Below are 16,981 nucleotides of genomic sequence, written 5' to 3'. Positions count from 1 at the left end.
CACTTGCAAGAGCAGATGAGGAGGCAGCTCTTAAGTTCTGCAGGTTATTTCTTGGTAACATCTAGAACAATTTTCAAGGAAAGGAAGAGCTCTGCATTCAGTATGTGAAATGCTAGCCAAGATCTGCTATCAACTGCCTAAAGCTCTTCTATTGCTTGTGGTTATATATGCTCCAGCAGACACATATCAGTCAATCTGAAACAAATGTGCTAACGTGTATTGCAGAAAAACCTGTAGAAAGGCAAAATATTATGTCACACAAAGTATTTACGAAAACATATAACTTCAAAAAACCAGTTTATTTCACTGGCCAAATTAATAAGCACTAAATAGACAAACTTGTAGTTTATACATTAGGAATGTAAGTTTTCATGTACAATTAAGAAAACCATTCACTTGTAAAAAGGAGAAATACTGCATTACTAGAACAGAGCAGTGTCACACAATAAACTGAAGAATGAGAAAGCATAGCACATTCATTTAAATTCAGGCTTTCAGGTGAAGACAAACATTAACAGAGTGATGCAGCTATTCCAGAGACTTCAGTGAGTATTAAGAAATGTACACATCCAGTCTGCGGACTTAGAAGTATAATTTTACAATTTGTCCCAATCAAGTATGTCCTCTTATCTCTATTCATTAATTAACCAGCTTGTTAATTGCTATCAACCTGAACAACCTTAGCTGCTTAGCAGTTAATTGTGCTTCAGTTTGAGTAAAAAAAAGGGATATCTAAAGTCATCTCCAGGGAAGTAGGAAAGTCTACCAGAATTTTAGTGTTTGTTTTGTTACAAGGTGCTTGACAACAAGTGATCAGTAGCTGCAGAAATCTGGACATTTGGGCACGACTAAGCCTTAGATCTTCATCCTATTTCTCCACTCATAATAATATACTGTCCATTTATCGGCTGCTTGCTGCTACTGGAATGGTTTTGTCAGCTATTGCTTCTCCCAATTTTTGCTTTAGAAGTTTTAATATCTGGTTTAAATCAAAATCTTAATGTTATAAAAGTTGGTATCAAACAAGGTCACCAAACTAACTGAAGTTAAGATCAGGTAACCTTGCACAGGCTGCTGGTTTAGAATTTCAAACTAGAAAAATAATAAGTACAAAAGACTAGGAATTTCAGTGCTAGTTATATTTACATTATAATTTCCCTTTGTGCTTGTGAGTTACTGAAAGTACACATCCTTTGGTAGCATTCTCTTAGTCTCAAGTAAGACATTCATGTTAAACAGTCACAATCCTGATTTGCTTGAGTCAGTACAAAGGTCTCATACCTTATTTCCTACATAATATTGTTACATAAGCACATCTCTTCCTCGTAAATAATAAAAATACTGATGACAGCAACTTTTCAGTGAGTAACTTTGTGTCCATTTAAGAATCTGAAAGAAAGGCAGAGTGTGTCACACAGTCTGTAAATATAAAGAGTGACTACTATAGCAACTGATAAGAACTCTCATCTACAAGTACTGCTGCTGTATGACTTTGGGCCCAGTTTCGAATATGTAGAGATAAACCAAAATGCATCAATAACTCAGACTCACACAAGCATAAAGAATGAACAATGCAATGTACACTACCTGACATTACAAAAACTACCATACCATCAAACACTGAACCAATGCTTCTAGTCTTAACCTTATCTGTAAGCACAGGTTTCCCATGGCTAATGTAAGAGCATGTTTGTTCTCACAATGCCATTACAAAGTTTCACGCCCACACTGCAAGACTCCTCCTAAATAAAACAAGTACTTGCAGTTTTATCTATGCCAAGTAGTAGTGAAAGTGTAGAATTTGGGTAAGAAGCTCTATTTGTTCCCAGCTGTACTGTGCAGCTGTAAAGAGCCACACTTCTTGGTCAGTGGCTAAACAACCAAGCAACGCTTGTTATATTGGTGAAGCTGTAAACTTCACATGAAACTGTAAGCAGTCAGATGTATACATACAGTAAGTCAAAGAGGAACTTCTTCTACTATTAGAAGTTGATGCAAATAATTACAACCATTGTCTATTCGGTATTACCGCCAAATGTGAGCCAAATAAGAACTTATGGGCTTGAGGTTTAAGAAAGTAATGTACAACATATTGATGAGCTTCATGTACCAACTGACCAATATCAGCACAAATCCTCAGTATTTTATTTTGCATACTTGCCAATTTAGTATCAATCTGTTGACAAAGTTATGCTAATACTAGGAGGTCGCTGCTGATTAGGTTGTTTGCTCAAAATCGGAAGATCTGTTCTGTCTGTTCCATATATCAGTTTTTCTTCTTGAAGACTGCAAGCTGAAAATCTGTTTGCCTCTGTACCAGACACACCACCACGATTACTTGGAACTGTGACACCACTGACTTGTTCAAAGGATTTACTGAACACAGTAGTGGTTGTTCTGGCCAGACTATGGCTGCCAGGCTTGGGCAGGGACTGGCTAGTTGTCAGTGTCAGTCTCTTCAGAGAGACAAGCTCTAGATTCTCACTCATGGCTCTATGAGTTTGTTTTCGTGACAAGTGTTCTCTGCAGGTTTCTCCTTCTTTTTCTTTTCCTCCAGCTTTGCTTCCTCCAGACCTTCGTTGGCTCTTCCCTAAAAGGTTCTTACTGCTCATGTTGCTGCTGTTAGATAGGGCAGACTGACTCGTACTAGAAGTAGCTCTAGAGTAAAACCCTTCATCAGCTTCAGATACTTCTATCAGTTCTTCTTGAACGGCTAAATCAGTAGGACCTGCACGGTAGGAAAAGAAATAAAAAATCAGCAATTAACTGTCTCACATGTATTGGTTTTATGTACTGCTAGATTTTGATACTTGCAAGCACGAAGCCATACAGCAACAGAGCAGAGAACAGAAGAAAAGACACTTACCTATTCCATTTTTGGAATTAAGGTTCATTAGGATATAAAGTTACGGCAAATAATGCTGTATTAACTAGATCAAAAAGCATGCCCACAATCTCATTTTGTAGTGATTTTGGAAAAAAAAAAGTAATCTTGTTAATTCATGCAGGAGATTAGAAACTTAGAGATTAGAAGATACCACACAGAACAAGGAAAAAAAAAAAGTGTAAATCTCATTTTGAAGAAGTGTTCCAATACATGATTTTGCAAAGCTCATTAACTATAAAAGTATGTGATCAATGCTCCAGGACACCCAAGATGGCACCTGCCCGTTTAGCAACCCAAGAATGCCTCAGGACTGAAAGGTCACCTTCTGCATCACAGGTCTGGTGGTATGAGTTGGAAACTCAAGCGCAACGTGAGCTCTCCAGTATACCATGAAAGGTGGAATTTGAGAAATCTGAGGTACACAGTGAGATGCTTTTCACATCCATTTTGATGGATTCTTCATACCATTGATCACCGGATTTTGTAAATGCAATAAATACATTTAAGAGACTCAAAGGTATGTTGAGCCTCACAATGCATTTTCTCCAGATCAAATAACCCTGTTTGTAAGTATGTCGTCATTGTCTGTGGCACAGACGAAGCTGTGTGCAATACATGCATTCTTGTTATTACACATGCAAATATATCAACTGCATACTTTAATTCTCCAAACATGCAGCAGTGACTCTTTCAATCAACAGTGGTACCTTAGAGTGCAGCTACAAGTGCTCTGCTAAAACTGCACTCTGCCAGATGAGTTTATTCCATCCTCCATCATTTTTCTTACAGATTTTTGCCTCCTGATTTCTGGCATGCTTTTGCTGTCAGTTCTAGGGTCTGTAGCTGTTTCCTGTACTGCCTGTAAATGCTGAACATCATTTTCTGCTAGTGCTCTGCTCTTTTCCCCATTCCCGGTCCTCTCTCCAGCCACACTTGTGACACTAATCTCAGGTATGATAAAGTTGCCCAATTCAGTAGCATCATTACCATTCTCTGGTTGTTCTAGAATTAAAGATGGATAAGAAAACAAAACAAAACATGTCTGAAATGAAACATGAAACAAAAGTCAACAGATACAGATGACTAAAGTATCATAAATTAAAGCGATGTTCATATATTAACCTCTTGTTAACTAGCAACATTAGTGAGTATACAATTTTGCTTTATTTATATATTTCAGGAGTCAATTTTCCAATTATTGGCTTGCACCCACATACTGGAAACCCCCATGCTTGACCTTTGAAAAATGAGGTTTCTGAGGATCATGAAACAAGCATTCAGATATTACAAGAAACCAAAGAGTTCACCATATTTCACTTTCATGACTATATTCTCTGTATTATCATGCGAAAGTCAAATTTACTTTAACAATGAAATGGCATATCAACTTCATGTGTTATCACATAAGACTAGGAATACTACACATAGAGCGGTCAGCCCGAAAACTTACAGTGAAACAACTAAGACAACTCATGCACACTTTGACTTCTGTCTTCTTTGTTCACTGCAAAAAACTATTTTAAACCAGAGAGATATTTACAAATAGGAAAATTCTGCAGTTACTAAAATCAACTTATTCAGATTAAACCTATGGAGTTATGCTGCAGTTTTTGTCATCTACTAATCATACAAAAGTTCATCTCCTCAGCCTTTTAAGCTTCTTACATAACCTTACAACTAAATTAGTTTGCAATAAACTTCTGTCACACACGTCAGTTACTAAGTACAGCTGAGAAAACAGGGATTAAGCTGCAGGAAGGGAAAGCACTGCAATTTTCTGCAGCACTGGGGAAAAAGAAAAAAAAATACAGCAAGAACCAATGCAGCCTGGTTCTAAGATTACTTCTTTCCATCTGCCTAAAGTCATTAACAGCAGATATACAGGTGCTCAGCTTGTCCAAAAAAGTATTTTTTAAGACAGTCAATGATTCCTGCAGACACAGACAAAAATGCCCAAGCACACAGAAAACTCCACTGCTACTCAAAGTGTGAGAATGACAGCTACGCGTTAGCGTAAGAGATTCAATAATGACATTCAGTGATAAGAATGTAATAGTTCCTACAAGGCCCTGGTAATACAAATCCTAACTCAAAAGATGCCTGTCTACATTAGATGAAGACAGGTTTGAGAAGGATGAACCCTTGAGATGAAAAAAAAAAGAAAATTAAAATGTGAGTTGAAACTTTAGGGAAATTCCAAGTATTTGCAATATGACAAGTTACAATCCTAGAGACCTGTCAGCTCCACAGTGTTTGAAGTATTCTCAGTATCTGAAAGTCTTTTTAAAAGTATTCACAACTGTTTTATCAGCACTAGCTCTACAACCACAAAACTGCATTTAGATGACCTGGAGAAGAAAAAAAGAGAAGCCATCAATTACAGATAGTCATGGCACATCTTCCATGAAGATGTATACCACAGAATTGCAAGCAAAGAAGAGCGAGAACTACACTATATGTTAGATAGTTATATATTCTATAGGTGTTATATATGTATACTATATACAAATACCATGATAACAAACTTGATATGACTAAAAGTGCACTAAAAGTAGAGCTCAGAATAAACTTAAACTGAATCCCTGTGTTTTATTCACAATGCATCTCTTTCAGACCTAAGGATTAAGTCAGAACTACCCAGACTACATGGCCAGTTTGCCACTGCATGTGACAGAAGTTGGCAGTATGGACATTTTAGCTGACAACTTGAAGTCCAAAACCAGAGGAATTTGTGACAATTTGATTTTTCACAGCAGCAGTTCTCATGCTTCTTAGCTGGAGGAAATCGTTTCTTCCCCCTATCCTTGCACAGAGAACTCTCGTGCAGGCACAGTGTACCTCTAGGTCAGTCAAGTGGGCTACAGCACTGGGCTTTTTGCTGGCATTTGTGCTGTCTGCACTTTTGACAATGAAACAAATCTCAGTTAGGAAGTTATTCTGGCAGGGATTCATCAGTGTCCCCTGGTGTGAGACCTGTCCCTGATTTTACCTGCAAATGCTAAGTACCACAATTCTTTCTAACTAGTCAACTACTAATGAAAGTATCTATTTAACAAGTTGTACTATCCAAAGGAAATGACATTAAAAAACTACTGGTTTTATGCACTGATTTCCTGATATCTGGCAGGAAATTCAAGGCAGAACTGTTTACTAAATGTTACTCCTAACAGCACTTTCTGCAAGTCTTCTGTCATTGGTAATAAAAGTAACAACCAAGAATCATGAACTGCAATAGCAATAATAATAAAGATATCAATACGATAATTATAATGACACCATCAAATATAGCTTTTTTTCTAAAAACACAGGAGCAGAAAGGTTAGTGAGAAGCAAAATGCTCTCACTGGCCTCATTGGTCCCGTTTTACTAGGGTGAGGTACCTGTGCCTCTCTGGCAATCTTCAAATTTCTTCCTGCTACCCCATCCATGCAGCTACCAGCACCTTATTTCAGCACAAGTTCTTCCCAGGATCCACTGATCTCCATATGTACAAGAGGATTCTGCTAGAAACTTCATTTAGAGCCAGAACAGCAGAGAGGGGAGAAGGCAGAACTGAGCTTACTGTTAGTCCCTTCCCCACTAAGGGCAGAAAAGCACTAAACAGCATCCAGCTCCAAGGAATTGAGAGTCAGAGCGCACAGTAGAAATTAGAGGAACAGATGATTTTTTTTGTTACAGATTTTGTTATAAGAACAATATTTAGTTACTTGTGTTTGCATCGGTGTGCATTTCTAAATGCAATACTATTAACTACTTCTAATGAAAGCCCATATAGCTTTCCCTGAGTTTAACACTGAGCTACAGGAGGATAGTAGTGGAAAAAAAAGGAATACAGGGTGCATCTCAACTCTTGTTAACAATGTCTAGCATAGCACCTACAGTCTTGTGGAAGGGATAAGACTACACAATCCGTGTCCTTCGTAGAAGCACTCCCTCCTTATTTTAAACTTTTAAGAACACCTAAAATAAACCTTCATCTTCACACTGTTTGGTTTTCTGTCATTTGAGACAGGGATATAAATACTCAGTCTACAAGGCAATGTATAAAAAAGAAAAAGGATACTGCAAAATAGTGCAGACAGAACTGAATCATTATGTCAGTTTGAAAGTTAATATAAATATGCCCATAGCAGTTGAAGGAAAAGGCATTTGGAGTCACGTTTCTGAATGCTTTGAGTAGTAAAACCAACTCTGATGTATGCGTTTCATGATTACGAGTTGCTTAGAATTACTTGAAAAGGTATTTCAATCATAGCCTACCTTATTATTATGGTTGTCTACATCATTTACCTCAGGCTGCACAAGCTAACTGCCCATTTCGATTGTAATTATGTTTTAACCACCACAAGCTCAAGTTGCATTTCCTACACAACAATGTCAGCATTTTGAATTATTCACAAAAGCATCAAGCTTATATCCTCACATTAACATTCATTCCAAATTCCTGGAAGTTATAACTATTTCAAGTATTAACACTGCTGCTAAATATTTTTTAACATTTTTAATTTTTTAAAAAATACTTAAAAAAAACCTTGTAAGTAACAACACTAATGCATGAGCTACACCAGTTGTGTTGAGCATCACAACAAAAATAAACGTTTCAGTTGAGCTTTTTCAAAACTGACTTCAATCTAGAGTTCTAGCAAAGGCTATCAAGATCTAATGTCTGAAAAACTTGTATAGTAAACTGAATTTTTTAAAAGGAAAAAAAAAATCATGTTTCTCAGTTGGAAATGTGACTTTTTTTTTTTTACAGAAATAGTTAATGATTTAAAATTGCTGCCCTTATTTCCCCAAGAGACACTTCACTTCTGGTCCATGTAATGTGTAAAATCAAGCTACATCTCAGCTGTCTCCTCTGGTTTTCTTATCCATTTGTACAACTTATTTTTATTATACTGGAGCACAAAAATAAACCCCCCAAATACATTTTTCTCCTTACACCATAGAAGAGAGAATAATAATGGTTACGAGAAACAAGGTTTGTCATCTGATTTCTACCAATTCCAGTATTAATTTTAAGTCAAACAATCTGTAAGCACAAGCCTCATTATTCTTTCTGCATGTTGACCCTGAAGATCTATTCCATATCTTGCTTTTCTTAGGAATTGTTGGCACTGAATTCTGTTATTAGGAATTTTTAAATCAGGAGACCATCCACTCTGAATTCAAAAGGCTTTTCAAGTCTCTAACAACAGTTTTGCTTGCATTTTAAAGTTAAAATTTTGAGGAGATTAGCTGAAGTGGTTTATGCACAGAACATTTACCATAAGACTATCAGTTACTTAAGGACACCATAGACTCAGTTTTGGCCTCTAAACTAGCCTAATATTTATATAGTCTTCAAATTTACAACTATTCCCACAACCTGCAATACAAGCTCCCCTCCTACACCAAGTTATTTTCTTCATCTTCCTTAAATCCTGTATCATTGAGGTAAATGCAAAGTTTTCTCAGTAACCCAAACAAAATGTTGAGTGTTTTTTTTAGAAGTCCATAGTCTTTCTGTCATCCTTAAACAATGACTACTCCTCACTTAGTTAATATCATCTAAGTTATCACTGTTTCTCACAATTTGCCCTGCTTTATGAGATTCCCACAGTATTATGGGAGTATTATGCTCCATTTCCTTGAGTCCTACTATTATTCTCATTTCCTTTTCATCCTGCTGTTATCTGCTTCAGGGCATACTTGTTTCACCCATTTTCCCTTGAACTTCACCAAGCATCTCCCCCGCTGTCCCCCCACCCGTGCAAGATGACAATAATTGTAAAAACTTCTGTATTTGCTGAAAAATCTGCATTCTTACAAAGACAGTACTAATATTGATTCTGCAACATTTTTGTTTCATTTTTTTCTTTAAACATAAAGACAAAGGGAATGTTTATTCCAATACACTTTCAAACCCTCTGATTGAATGAGTACTTAGTATCCCTGATCTGTATTCCCCACCACCACCTCATTTGAACATGCACCAGAACCACTCAAAAATAATAGCTGACAAAATTGTCAAGCTTCAGAGGGCATTTGTCCACTTAAAAGCTGACCTATCATACAGTTTTCTTGCTTCTGATCAATAATCCCAGCTTAAAAACTGAAGAAAATAAATAATAAAGACCAAAATAGGCCTTTGGAGTCTTAGGATTTCAGTAAGAATTTGCTATTGCACCTCACTCAAGTTAGACACTAATGTTTTGCTCCTCAGCTTTGTCTGACTGTTTTAAGTAGTTTTTAATCAATTTCAAAGAAGTTTGGTTATTCTGCCTTTCTTTGCCCCCTCACTCCCTCTGGCATCTTACTATTGGTACCAATGTGTACCAGTACTGCTCAGAAAGTTCTGTCATTATCATAATGACATCTTCTTCCAGTGTATTTAAAATTATTTTCTTAACACCTACCTGAATTACCTCTTGGTCCGTTATGACACGTAACTTAGCAATATTTTTGAAATAGAACTGTCTGTATACTACAAAAGCTCACAGACTGCATATTATACAGAAATTTTTATGTTGCTCCTTCAAAATCTTTATTGAACCTATTAGAACAGCATTCTTATCTACACTCACTCACGTAGCCTGTCATCACAATTACAAGCACAGCAGAACATGCCACTGACAACTGTGGTCTCTGGTCCAGCAGCAGTTTCCTCATCTAAAGATGATAAAAGTGGAACATAACATTTCTCCTTTTGCGGTACATTCAGCACAATTTTTTACTACTTCTCATCCCAGACCTGTGTTCTACTTTATGGATGCCCTTAGTTTGCCCAAACATACTGGTTATGGCTGGGATGGAGTTAATTTTCTTCACAGTAGCAGTAAGGGGCCACTTTTGGATTTGTGCCGAAAACAGTGTTGCTAACTCAGGGATGTTTCTGTTACTGCTGAGCAGTGCTAACACAGTCAAGGTCTTTTCTGCTCCTCATCCCATCCCCCAGCGAGTGGGCTGGGGGTGCAGGAGAAGTTGAGAGGGAACACAGCTGAGACAGCTGAGCCCAACTGATGTCCCAGACCATGTAGCTTCATGCTCAGCACAAAGTTGGAGAAGAAGAAAAAGGGTGAGATATTTGGAGTGATAGTGTTTGTGCTCCCAAGTAACTGTTACATATGATGGAGCCCTGCTGTCCTGGGCATGGCTGAGCACAGTCTGCCCATGGGAAGTGGGGAACCAATTCCTTGTTTCACCTTGCATGTGCATGTGGCTTTTGCTTTACACATTAAACTGTCTTTATCTCAACCCACAAGTTCTCTCACTTTTACTCTTCTGATTCTTTCCCCCATCCCACTGTGGGGCAGTAAGTGGCTGTACGGTGTTTAGTTGTCAGCCAAAGCTAAACCACAACATCAAACTCTAATAATTTATGTCTCTACCCTTAAATCTAATTTTTATTTAAGTAATTTAAGACAGATGAGGTTCTGTGGTAAAGTTGTTAAATATTTGCTTTGCTTTAGGTACCACAAACTACTTTTCTAAGAAAGCTGGAACACTGGCCTCCTTAAATAATAGTAACTTTGTACATTTCCCTTTAACAAAAGCAGTGGTTGTGGTTTTGGTTAGTTGGCTTTTTTTTGACATGATTAAGGAAATAAAGAATACACTTCATTTGAACCACTAAGATTCCAATTCGTCAGCCAAGAAAATAAAAACCTCCCAACAGTTGCTTGCTTGTTAGGAGGAAGGATTTGAAATATTGTTTTAAACACATGTAAAAAGTTGAATGTTTCTTACCATGCCTTTTCCATCTATGTCCTCGGATAGACATGCTAGTCACAGCATTCCTTGATATTCTGGATGAAGTAGGTGTAATTTCAACCTGAATGCATTTTGTACCTTCTTTATTAGATTTCATGGCACCCTGAGGCAGTGAAGCTTTTATTGCATTAGCCACCTAGAACAGGAAAGATGCAGTTAGATACTCAACATGAAGATCCAAATTTTAGAAGAGGAATTCTGTTAGGGGATTCTTATTATGCCAGAAAGAATACTGTGTACAATTCCAGTTCAAGGTCAAAAAGAACACTAGATTTTTACACAGGCTACAAATCTTGCTGGTTGCAATTACTTCTCAGAGCTAATACTTGTCACTTTTTAAAACAAAGTTTCTAGTTTAAAGATGCAGCTACTACTGCAGAGTGCTTCTTTACTATCATTTAAGCTTCTAAGACTTGGAAGTGTTCTACTGAAAACAGCTTCTTCACCAGAGAAGATGACCAAATAACTAAGTACAGTGAAAATACATGTGCATCCGTGTACATACTTCCAGATCCAGCTATTCATACGAGCACAGCCACATAGACCTCGTGGGACTACAGTTCCTGGTGTTATGCTGCATCACAAATGTTCACAGAAAGATTTGCCTAAACTAAAAATTCTATTCTAAGAAACTGATGAAATACCTACCAGCAAAGGTTCTGGATACAGTTCCAGCTGTGCTCTATACAAAATGTCATCCATAGCTTTACGAGCCAAATCCCATTCTCCATTATAACTACAAAGGTAAATATATATATAATAAGCATCAGTATCAATCAACAACCCTTCACAGATTTAGTGTTCCTTTACAGCTCAGTTTAGAAGAGCTGAACTACTTGTGCTCATCAGTAGCAAGCCTGCTACTTAGAGAGCAGTATCTAGAGACAAAGTTTTATTTTTGTTCACCATCCTGAGCAGGATTACATTGATCAGCTATGTAGTGGTATGTAATAGTCTGAAATTCAAACATGATTGTTTTAATATTGCTTCCCCTTTTGAGTATTCTTGTGTTACTAGTCTCTACTTCAGTTAATAGAGAGCTTCACCTGTTAACATGATCATAAAAGGGTAGACGACGTGAGCATTTCAGAGGAGAAATAAGACCTTTTTTTCCTTAACTTGACTGATGTCAAAACTAAGCATGGAAAAATGCAAACAGAAAACAATAGTTGGAAAAGGTTTTTTTGAAAGATTTTTTCCCCATCAGCAGTTATACCTATTAAGTGCTGTTCTATCCCTCTTTCCCCAGTATGACACAGGTAAACTAGTTGGGAGAACTATGTTCTCCTTCTGAGGATCTTATTATTGATAGATACAGCATCTGTTCACTAGAAAATAAAACATTTAAAAGGCTGAATGTCTAAATGACTGTAGAAATCAAGCTGATATTTCTTTATTTTGTATGTATATTAAAAAAAAAACCAAAACTTACAAGGCATAATATATCCCTGTTAGCATTTGCACCATGAATTCAGATGAAACTGGAATCCTACTGTTGACTCCCTTGTACTTTCTCACTTGCTGGCGAGGATATCCACAGACACAAATTCTAAAGAAATCATGCATTTTTCATTAGCAAATCATGTAGAACTCATTTTGTGCAGAAGACTACAAAGCTAGGTGTTTAGAGTAGATTTTAATGACAATGGCCCTACAGGAAAGTATCCATCAACAACCCTGTGCTAAAGCAGACTACTTCTTACAGAACAAGGGTATGCCCTCTTACAACACAGTTCAAATGCTTCCAGAGACATTAGCTTAGACACTCCTCTTACATTTGCACTATGGTTGAATATGAAAGAAAACTACCAGTAAAAGCCATTCTGAATCAACAAATTTTCCTGACAACGGATAAAAAAATAAGTTAGTGGTATTTCATAGAATGGTATGGGTTGGAAGGGACCTTTAGAGATCATCTAGACCAACCGCCAACCCTCACTTCAGGAAGAATGGACCACAGCAACTATTAACATTACAGACAGAAGCCTGAACACCACTGCATATAATGTAAAAGCAGCATACAGGTTTTCCAGCAAGAGGTCAGAAGTGTCACATTCATGAAATTATTCTAAAATCCAGTAAAAAAATCAGCTTTAGAATTTAGATCTGACCTAAATTTCACATCAGGTTCTCTAGTCAAAACATTTTCGAAGTCAAAGAAACCAAATAGTTAAATATTCAATTCACGGGCTATTACTGGACATTAATCACAGTATTTCCTTCTCCAAAGTATAGACTAGGTTCAGTCTCAGAAAGCTTCAGTTCATTAGCCTCAGTACCAGAGAGCTTGTACAACTCCTCTTATTTCTTTTTATGAAAAAAAAAAAAAAGAGTTAAGATTGTATTGTAGTATCTTCCAAGTTACATTTGTAAGAGATGTCAGGAGCCTTTTTGTACTAATACCATCTTTGTCACTAAGCTACTGCACTTTTTTTCTTCCTCTCTATTCTACAACTCATCTTCTACTTTGGCTACTTATAGAAAAACAAAACCACAAAACAAATACAAAAAAACTCCCACACAGAACACCCTGGAGATCTCTATGGCTCCACAGCTCTCTCTGTACTTAGTATGATCTAAATTTGACTTGTCATGTAGACAACACCATGTTTCCAAATAAAAACAACAAAAAATATTTTAAACACCTCATCAGGAAAGACAGGAAACCATCCCAATGACAACATGCAAGGAAATGAAAACACTATGAGATGTTTATAAAGGAAAAATCAGAATGGTTTGGGTTAGAAGGGACAAACCCTGTCCAACTTGACTTTCACCACTTTCATAACTTCTCTGGGCAACTGGTTCCAGTGCCTCACCACTCTCATAATAAAAAATGTCTTCTTTACACCTAGTTTCTTTTAGTTTAAAACTGTTGTCCCTTGTCCTGTCACTACAGGTCTTCGTAAAAAGCCTCATTTTTCTTATAAGCCTCCCTCACATATCAAAAGGCTGCAACAAGGTCTTCCTGGAGTCTTCTCCAGACTGAACAACCCAATTTTCTCAGCCATTCTTCAGAGGAGCGGTGTTCCAGCCCTCTGACCTGGACTCGGAGGAACACAAAACAGATCCATGTCTCTCTTTTACTAGAGATCCCAGAACTTATGCAGTACTCGATGTGGGGTCTCATGACGGCAGAGTACAATGGAAGAATCTGCTCACCATGCTTCTTTTACTGGAGTCTAGGATACCACTGGCTTTCTGGGCTCTGAGTACATATTGCACTGTATCCCCAAGCCCTTCACTACAGGGCTGCTCTCAATCCCTTCATCCCTCGGTTTGTGCTCATATCAAGACTGCCTCAACGTAAGCGCAGGATCTTGCACTTGGCCTTGTTGAAGCGATTAAGATATCTATAGGTATAGAAAAGACCTTAATATAGACACAACATTGGTGCCAATATTGCTTAGTTTTAAGAAATCCTACTGTGATCTGAATTACTTCCTCTATACAAGCTAGAACAGCAGCAGTTGAACTGCTTCAAAGATAATATTCTTATGAGAACAAAGTCCGTAACTGAAGATGCCTGAATACAAAAATGTCTGGATTAACACAACACTTGAGATATACTTTGTGCTACAACTGTCACATTTACAGTTAATGCTTGTAAATAAGTAGTAGTAAAAGCTTTTGTCTCTTTAGAAAAGTCATAAAAAAATTGAACTGGACTTACTAGGAGAAAGCAGATTCATTGTACATTGCTTTCCTAAAGATCTTCCAAAAGAAACCTAAAATCAACACTGCTCAAACCAATTAAAAGAGTTATTCTACAGATTCATCTGAGAACTTTGTCAGCACCACAGCCAAACTGAAAGATATTTTGGTCTTCTGACACATATTCCCTTGAATTCCTAAAATGCCGTGAAGGCAAAATTTTCATTAAGTAGAGAAACATGAATGCCAAAACCATCAGGGAACAAAGGACTTAGAAAAAACTTGAATTCTAGAATATCAAATACTTTGGTATTCAAACAATCAACATTTTGAAGTATGAAGACTTGCTGCATCTACTGGTGGTTTGCTTAGGTGTTTTTTGGAGGCTTCTTAAAAATTATTTATCCCAAATACAATCAAATCCTACTCAAGTAGGATAAGCAACAACAGTCTCCTGCCCATAATCCTTAACTTCTAAGTATTTCCTATTTTAAATTTTAGACCAGCATATCTAAGAAAGATCTTTTAAAGACTCTTATAAATATTGCTAAGTGTTCCAATGTTTTGTTTGTGTGAGGTACCTGGGAAATACAACTGGTAAAAAGTTGCTGCAGTTGACTTACAGCTCTTTCCTGGGTTTCCTGGTTCTACTAATATTTTCCTTAACTCAAAGTCCACTTTCAAAAAAATCTAGAGACCAACACATTTACTACATGTTCTTGCTCTCTCAAAAAAGAAATTCACCAAAAATAGACACTGTATATAAAGCTCAGAGGGGATTTTTGTGGTTTTGTGGTTTTTTTTTTGTTTTTTTTTTTAAGTAAGAGCGGATTTTTGAAATATCCAAAGTATCTGTAAGAACAGATGTATTTCTAGTTTCAAGATCTACTACAATTTCAAGAAAGTCTCAACTTGCACAGCATCAAAATATATTTCATAAGCTTGCAATGCAAAACTTATGATGACAACTTTTCTGATTTTATTCAGTTAACACACAAATACTTTGATTGAAAACAAACCTTTCCCTTGAATTGAACTCTCCACTTAGCAGCACTGTATATAACCTGGGTAACCACTTATTCATTTTGAGGTCTCAACCCAAAGTTATACAAGAGATAATTTAAAAGCAAATAATGCAGTTGTGAACGTTTAAGAAAAAAGTCAAGTCTGCAAGCAGCTTTTGGAAACATGAAGCTCTTTTTCAAAAAAGAGAAAAGTTCAAAGTGATTGTGTTTCAACTTGAAAATGCAATTGTAAGTGTAATCAACTGACTGAAATTACCTTGAACAAATCTGACACAATGATTGAAGAGAAACTGCAGGCATGTAGCTTAAGGCAGCATTGTAACAGAGCAGAAGGAATGTCAGCACTTCAAACCTGGGATTTGTAAGAAACATTACAATTACATTACTAATTGTATATTTGAAAAGAAAACAAGTTTACACAGAAATTTGTAAGAGTTATTTGAACAGATTTAGTATTTCATTTCAATGAAGCTGGCAATTGAGAAGTTTGGTTCTGTAAGCTTTCCCTCTCGGCCTAGTCATATGCGCTGCTATTCTTTCTGCATCTACATTTACATGTGTTTACAAACAAACAAGACAACATCATCACAAAATGCAACACATCTATTCACTTTCAGTCTATAACTATACTAAAAATTATAATCAGATTAATTAGTGATTCTCAAGCAAAATCCTATTATACACTTTCACCTGTTCTGTGCTGTTAACATCTCCCTTTGAGGATGAGGTCCACTGTATACAACCCTGGACAAACCATGCTGCGATAAAGCTCCTTCAGTGAGAGCCATCGAGCCAATGCTGGAAGGCTAAAAGAAAAAAGGTCATTCAAAACATGAAGCCTTGCTAGAACACAAGTGAAAATAAACAACAATCAGCACCATATTTATATATAACTTTACAACAGGCCTAAGGTTATCTGATTGCTCAGCTGCTTTAGATTTGGAAGTTATTTTACAGCAGATATTTTGGAGTTATGACTACTCTGTCTTGAAGAGGCCTCAGAGACCAGTTAGTAGTACTCAGAACACTGATATATACATTCCTATGTCATCACGCAACACATTCAAAGCACTTTTCACTTTTAGTCTTAATAAGCCCCCAAAGCATATTGCTTCTCTCAATCAGTAACAACTTTGTTGTAGACCGTCACTTACTTCATGATAGACTGAAGGTTTGGACAATGATGGAATTGTGAAACTCAGCACTTTGCTATGTCCTTCTTTGTCAACTATCTCCTGGAAAAAGATAGAAGATAACAATGCTCAGAAGCCACACATTCAAGTGTTAAATGCCAAGTGGGGGTGAATGGACAAAGAAAGACAATGCTTTATCATTGAGAGAGTAGGATACTATAACAATCTGAGCTACCAGCTGGAAATTATATTTGCTTTCTACCACAGTGCATTTGCTTTTTTCTGATTATTCAAATCACTTAGTAAAGGGCACTCTGATTTGCATACACAGTCCATCTAAAAGACGTTAATTGGAAATCTCAATATGTTTAAACAGTGTTATCTTTTTCAAAATTATACAGTATTTGCTAATTGTGAAGGTTAATGCTCAACAATTCCGTTCTGAAAATTATTTACTCATCAAGTAATGACTCCACAAGTAATCTGTTTTGGAAATATCATAGCTCTGGAACGACTGCAGCATCGTATGG

The 16,981-nt window shown here is 36.8% G+C and overlaps 1 protein-coding gene across 6 annotated transcripts in view; it reads right to left on the bottom strand.

Moving 5' to 3' along the window:
• Positions 1 to 309: 309 nt before the first annotated feature.
• The window catches only part of HYCC1 (hyccin PI4KA lipid kinase complex subunit 1), a 47,048-nt gene continuing 30,376 nt past the window's right edge, over positions 310 to 16,981 (bottom strand). For 4 of the 6 annotated variants that reach the window (XM_061996761.1, XM_061996759.1, XM_061996760.1 and 1 more), the window contains exons 5-11: positions 16,473 to 16,553; positions 16,009 to 16,124; positions 15,575 to 15,670; positions 12,072 to 12,188; positions 11,288 to 11,375; positions 10,616 to 10,775; positions 310 to 2,728 (exon numbers count right to left, since the gene is read on the bottom strand). In XM_061996761.1, coding sequence (XP_061852745.1) covers positions 2,172 to 2,728; positions 10,616 to 10,775; positions 11,288 to 11,375; positions 12,072 to 12,188; positions 15,575 to 15,670; positions 16,009 to 16,124; positions 16,473 to 16,553 — 1,215 coding nt within the window. In that variant the 3' untranslated portion in view covers positions 310 to 2,171. Of the gene's footprint in view, positions 2,729 to 3,594; positions 3,890 to 10,615; positions 10,776 to 11,287; positions 11,376 to 12,071; positions 12,189 to 15,574; positions 15,671 to 16,008; positions 16,125 to 16,472; positions 16,554 to 16,981 lie in introns of all 6 variants that reach the window. The other 2 variants (XM_061996764.1, XM_061996763.1) reach the window with 2 other exon arrangements.

This window comes from Colius striatus, chromosome 5 (genome assembly GCF_028858725.1).
Source record: "Colius striatus isolate bColStr4 chromosome 5, bColStr4.1.hap1, whole genome shotgun sequence".
NCBI classification, from domain to species: domain Eukaryota; kingdom Metazoa; phylum Chordata; class Aves; order Coliiformes; family Coliidae; genus Colius; species Colius striatus.
This window is presented reverse-complemented; position numbering and strand designations above follow the sequence as displayed.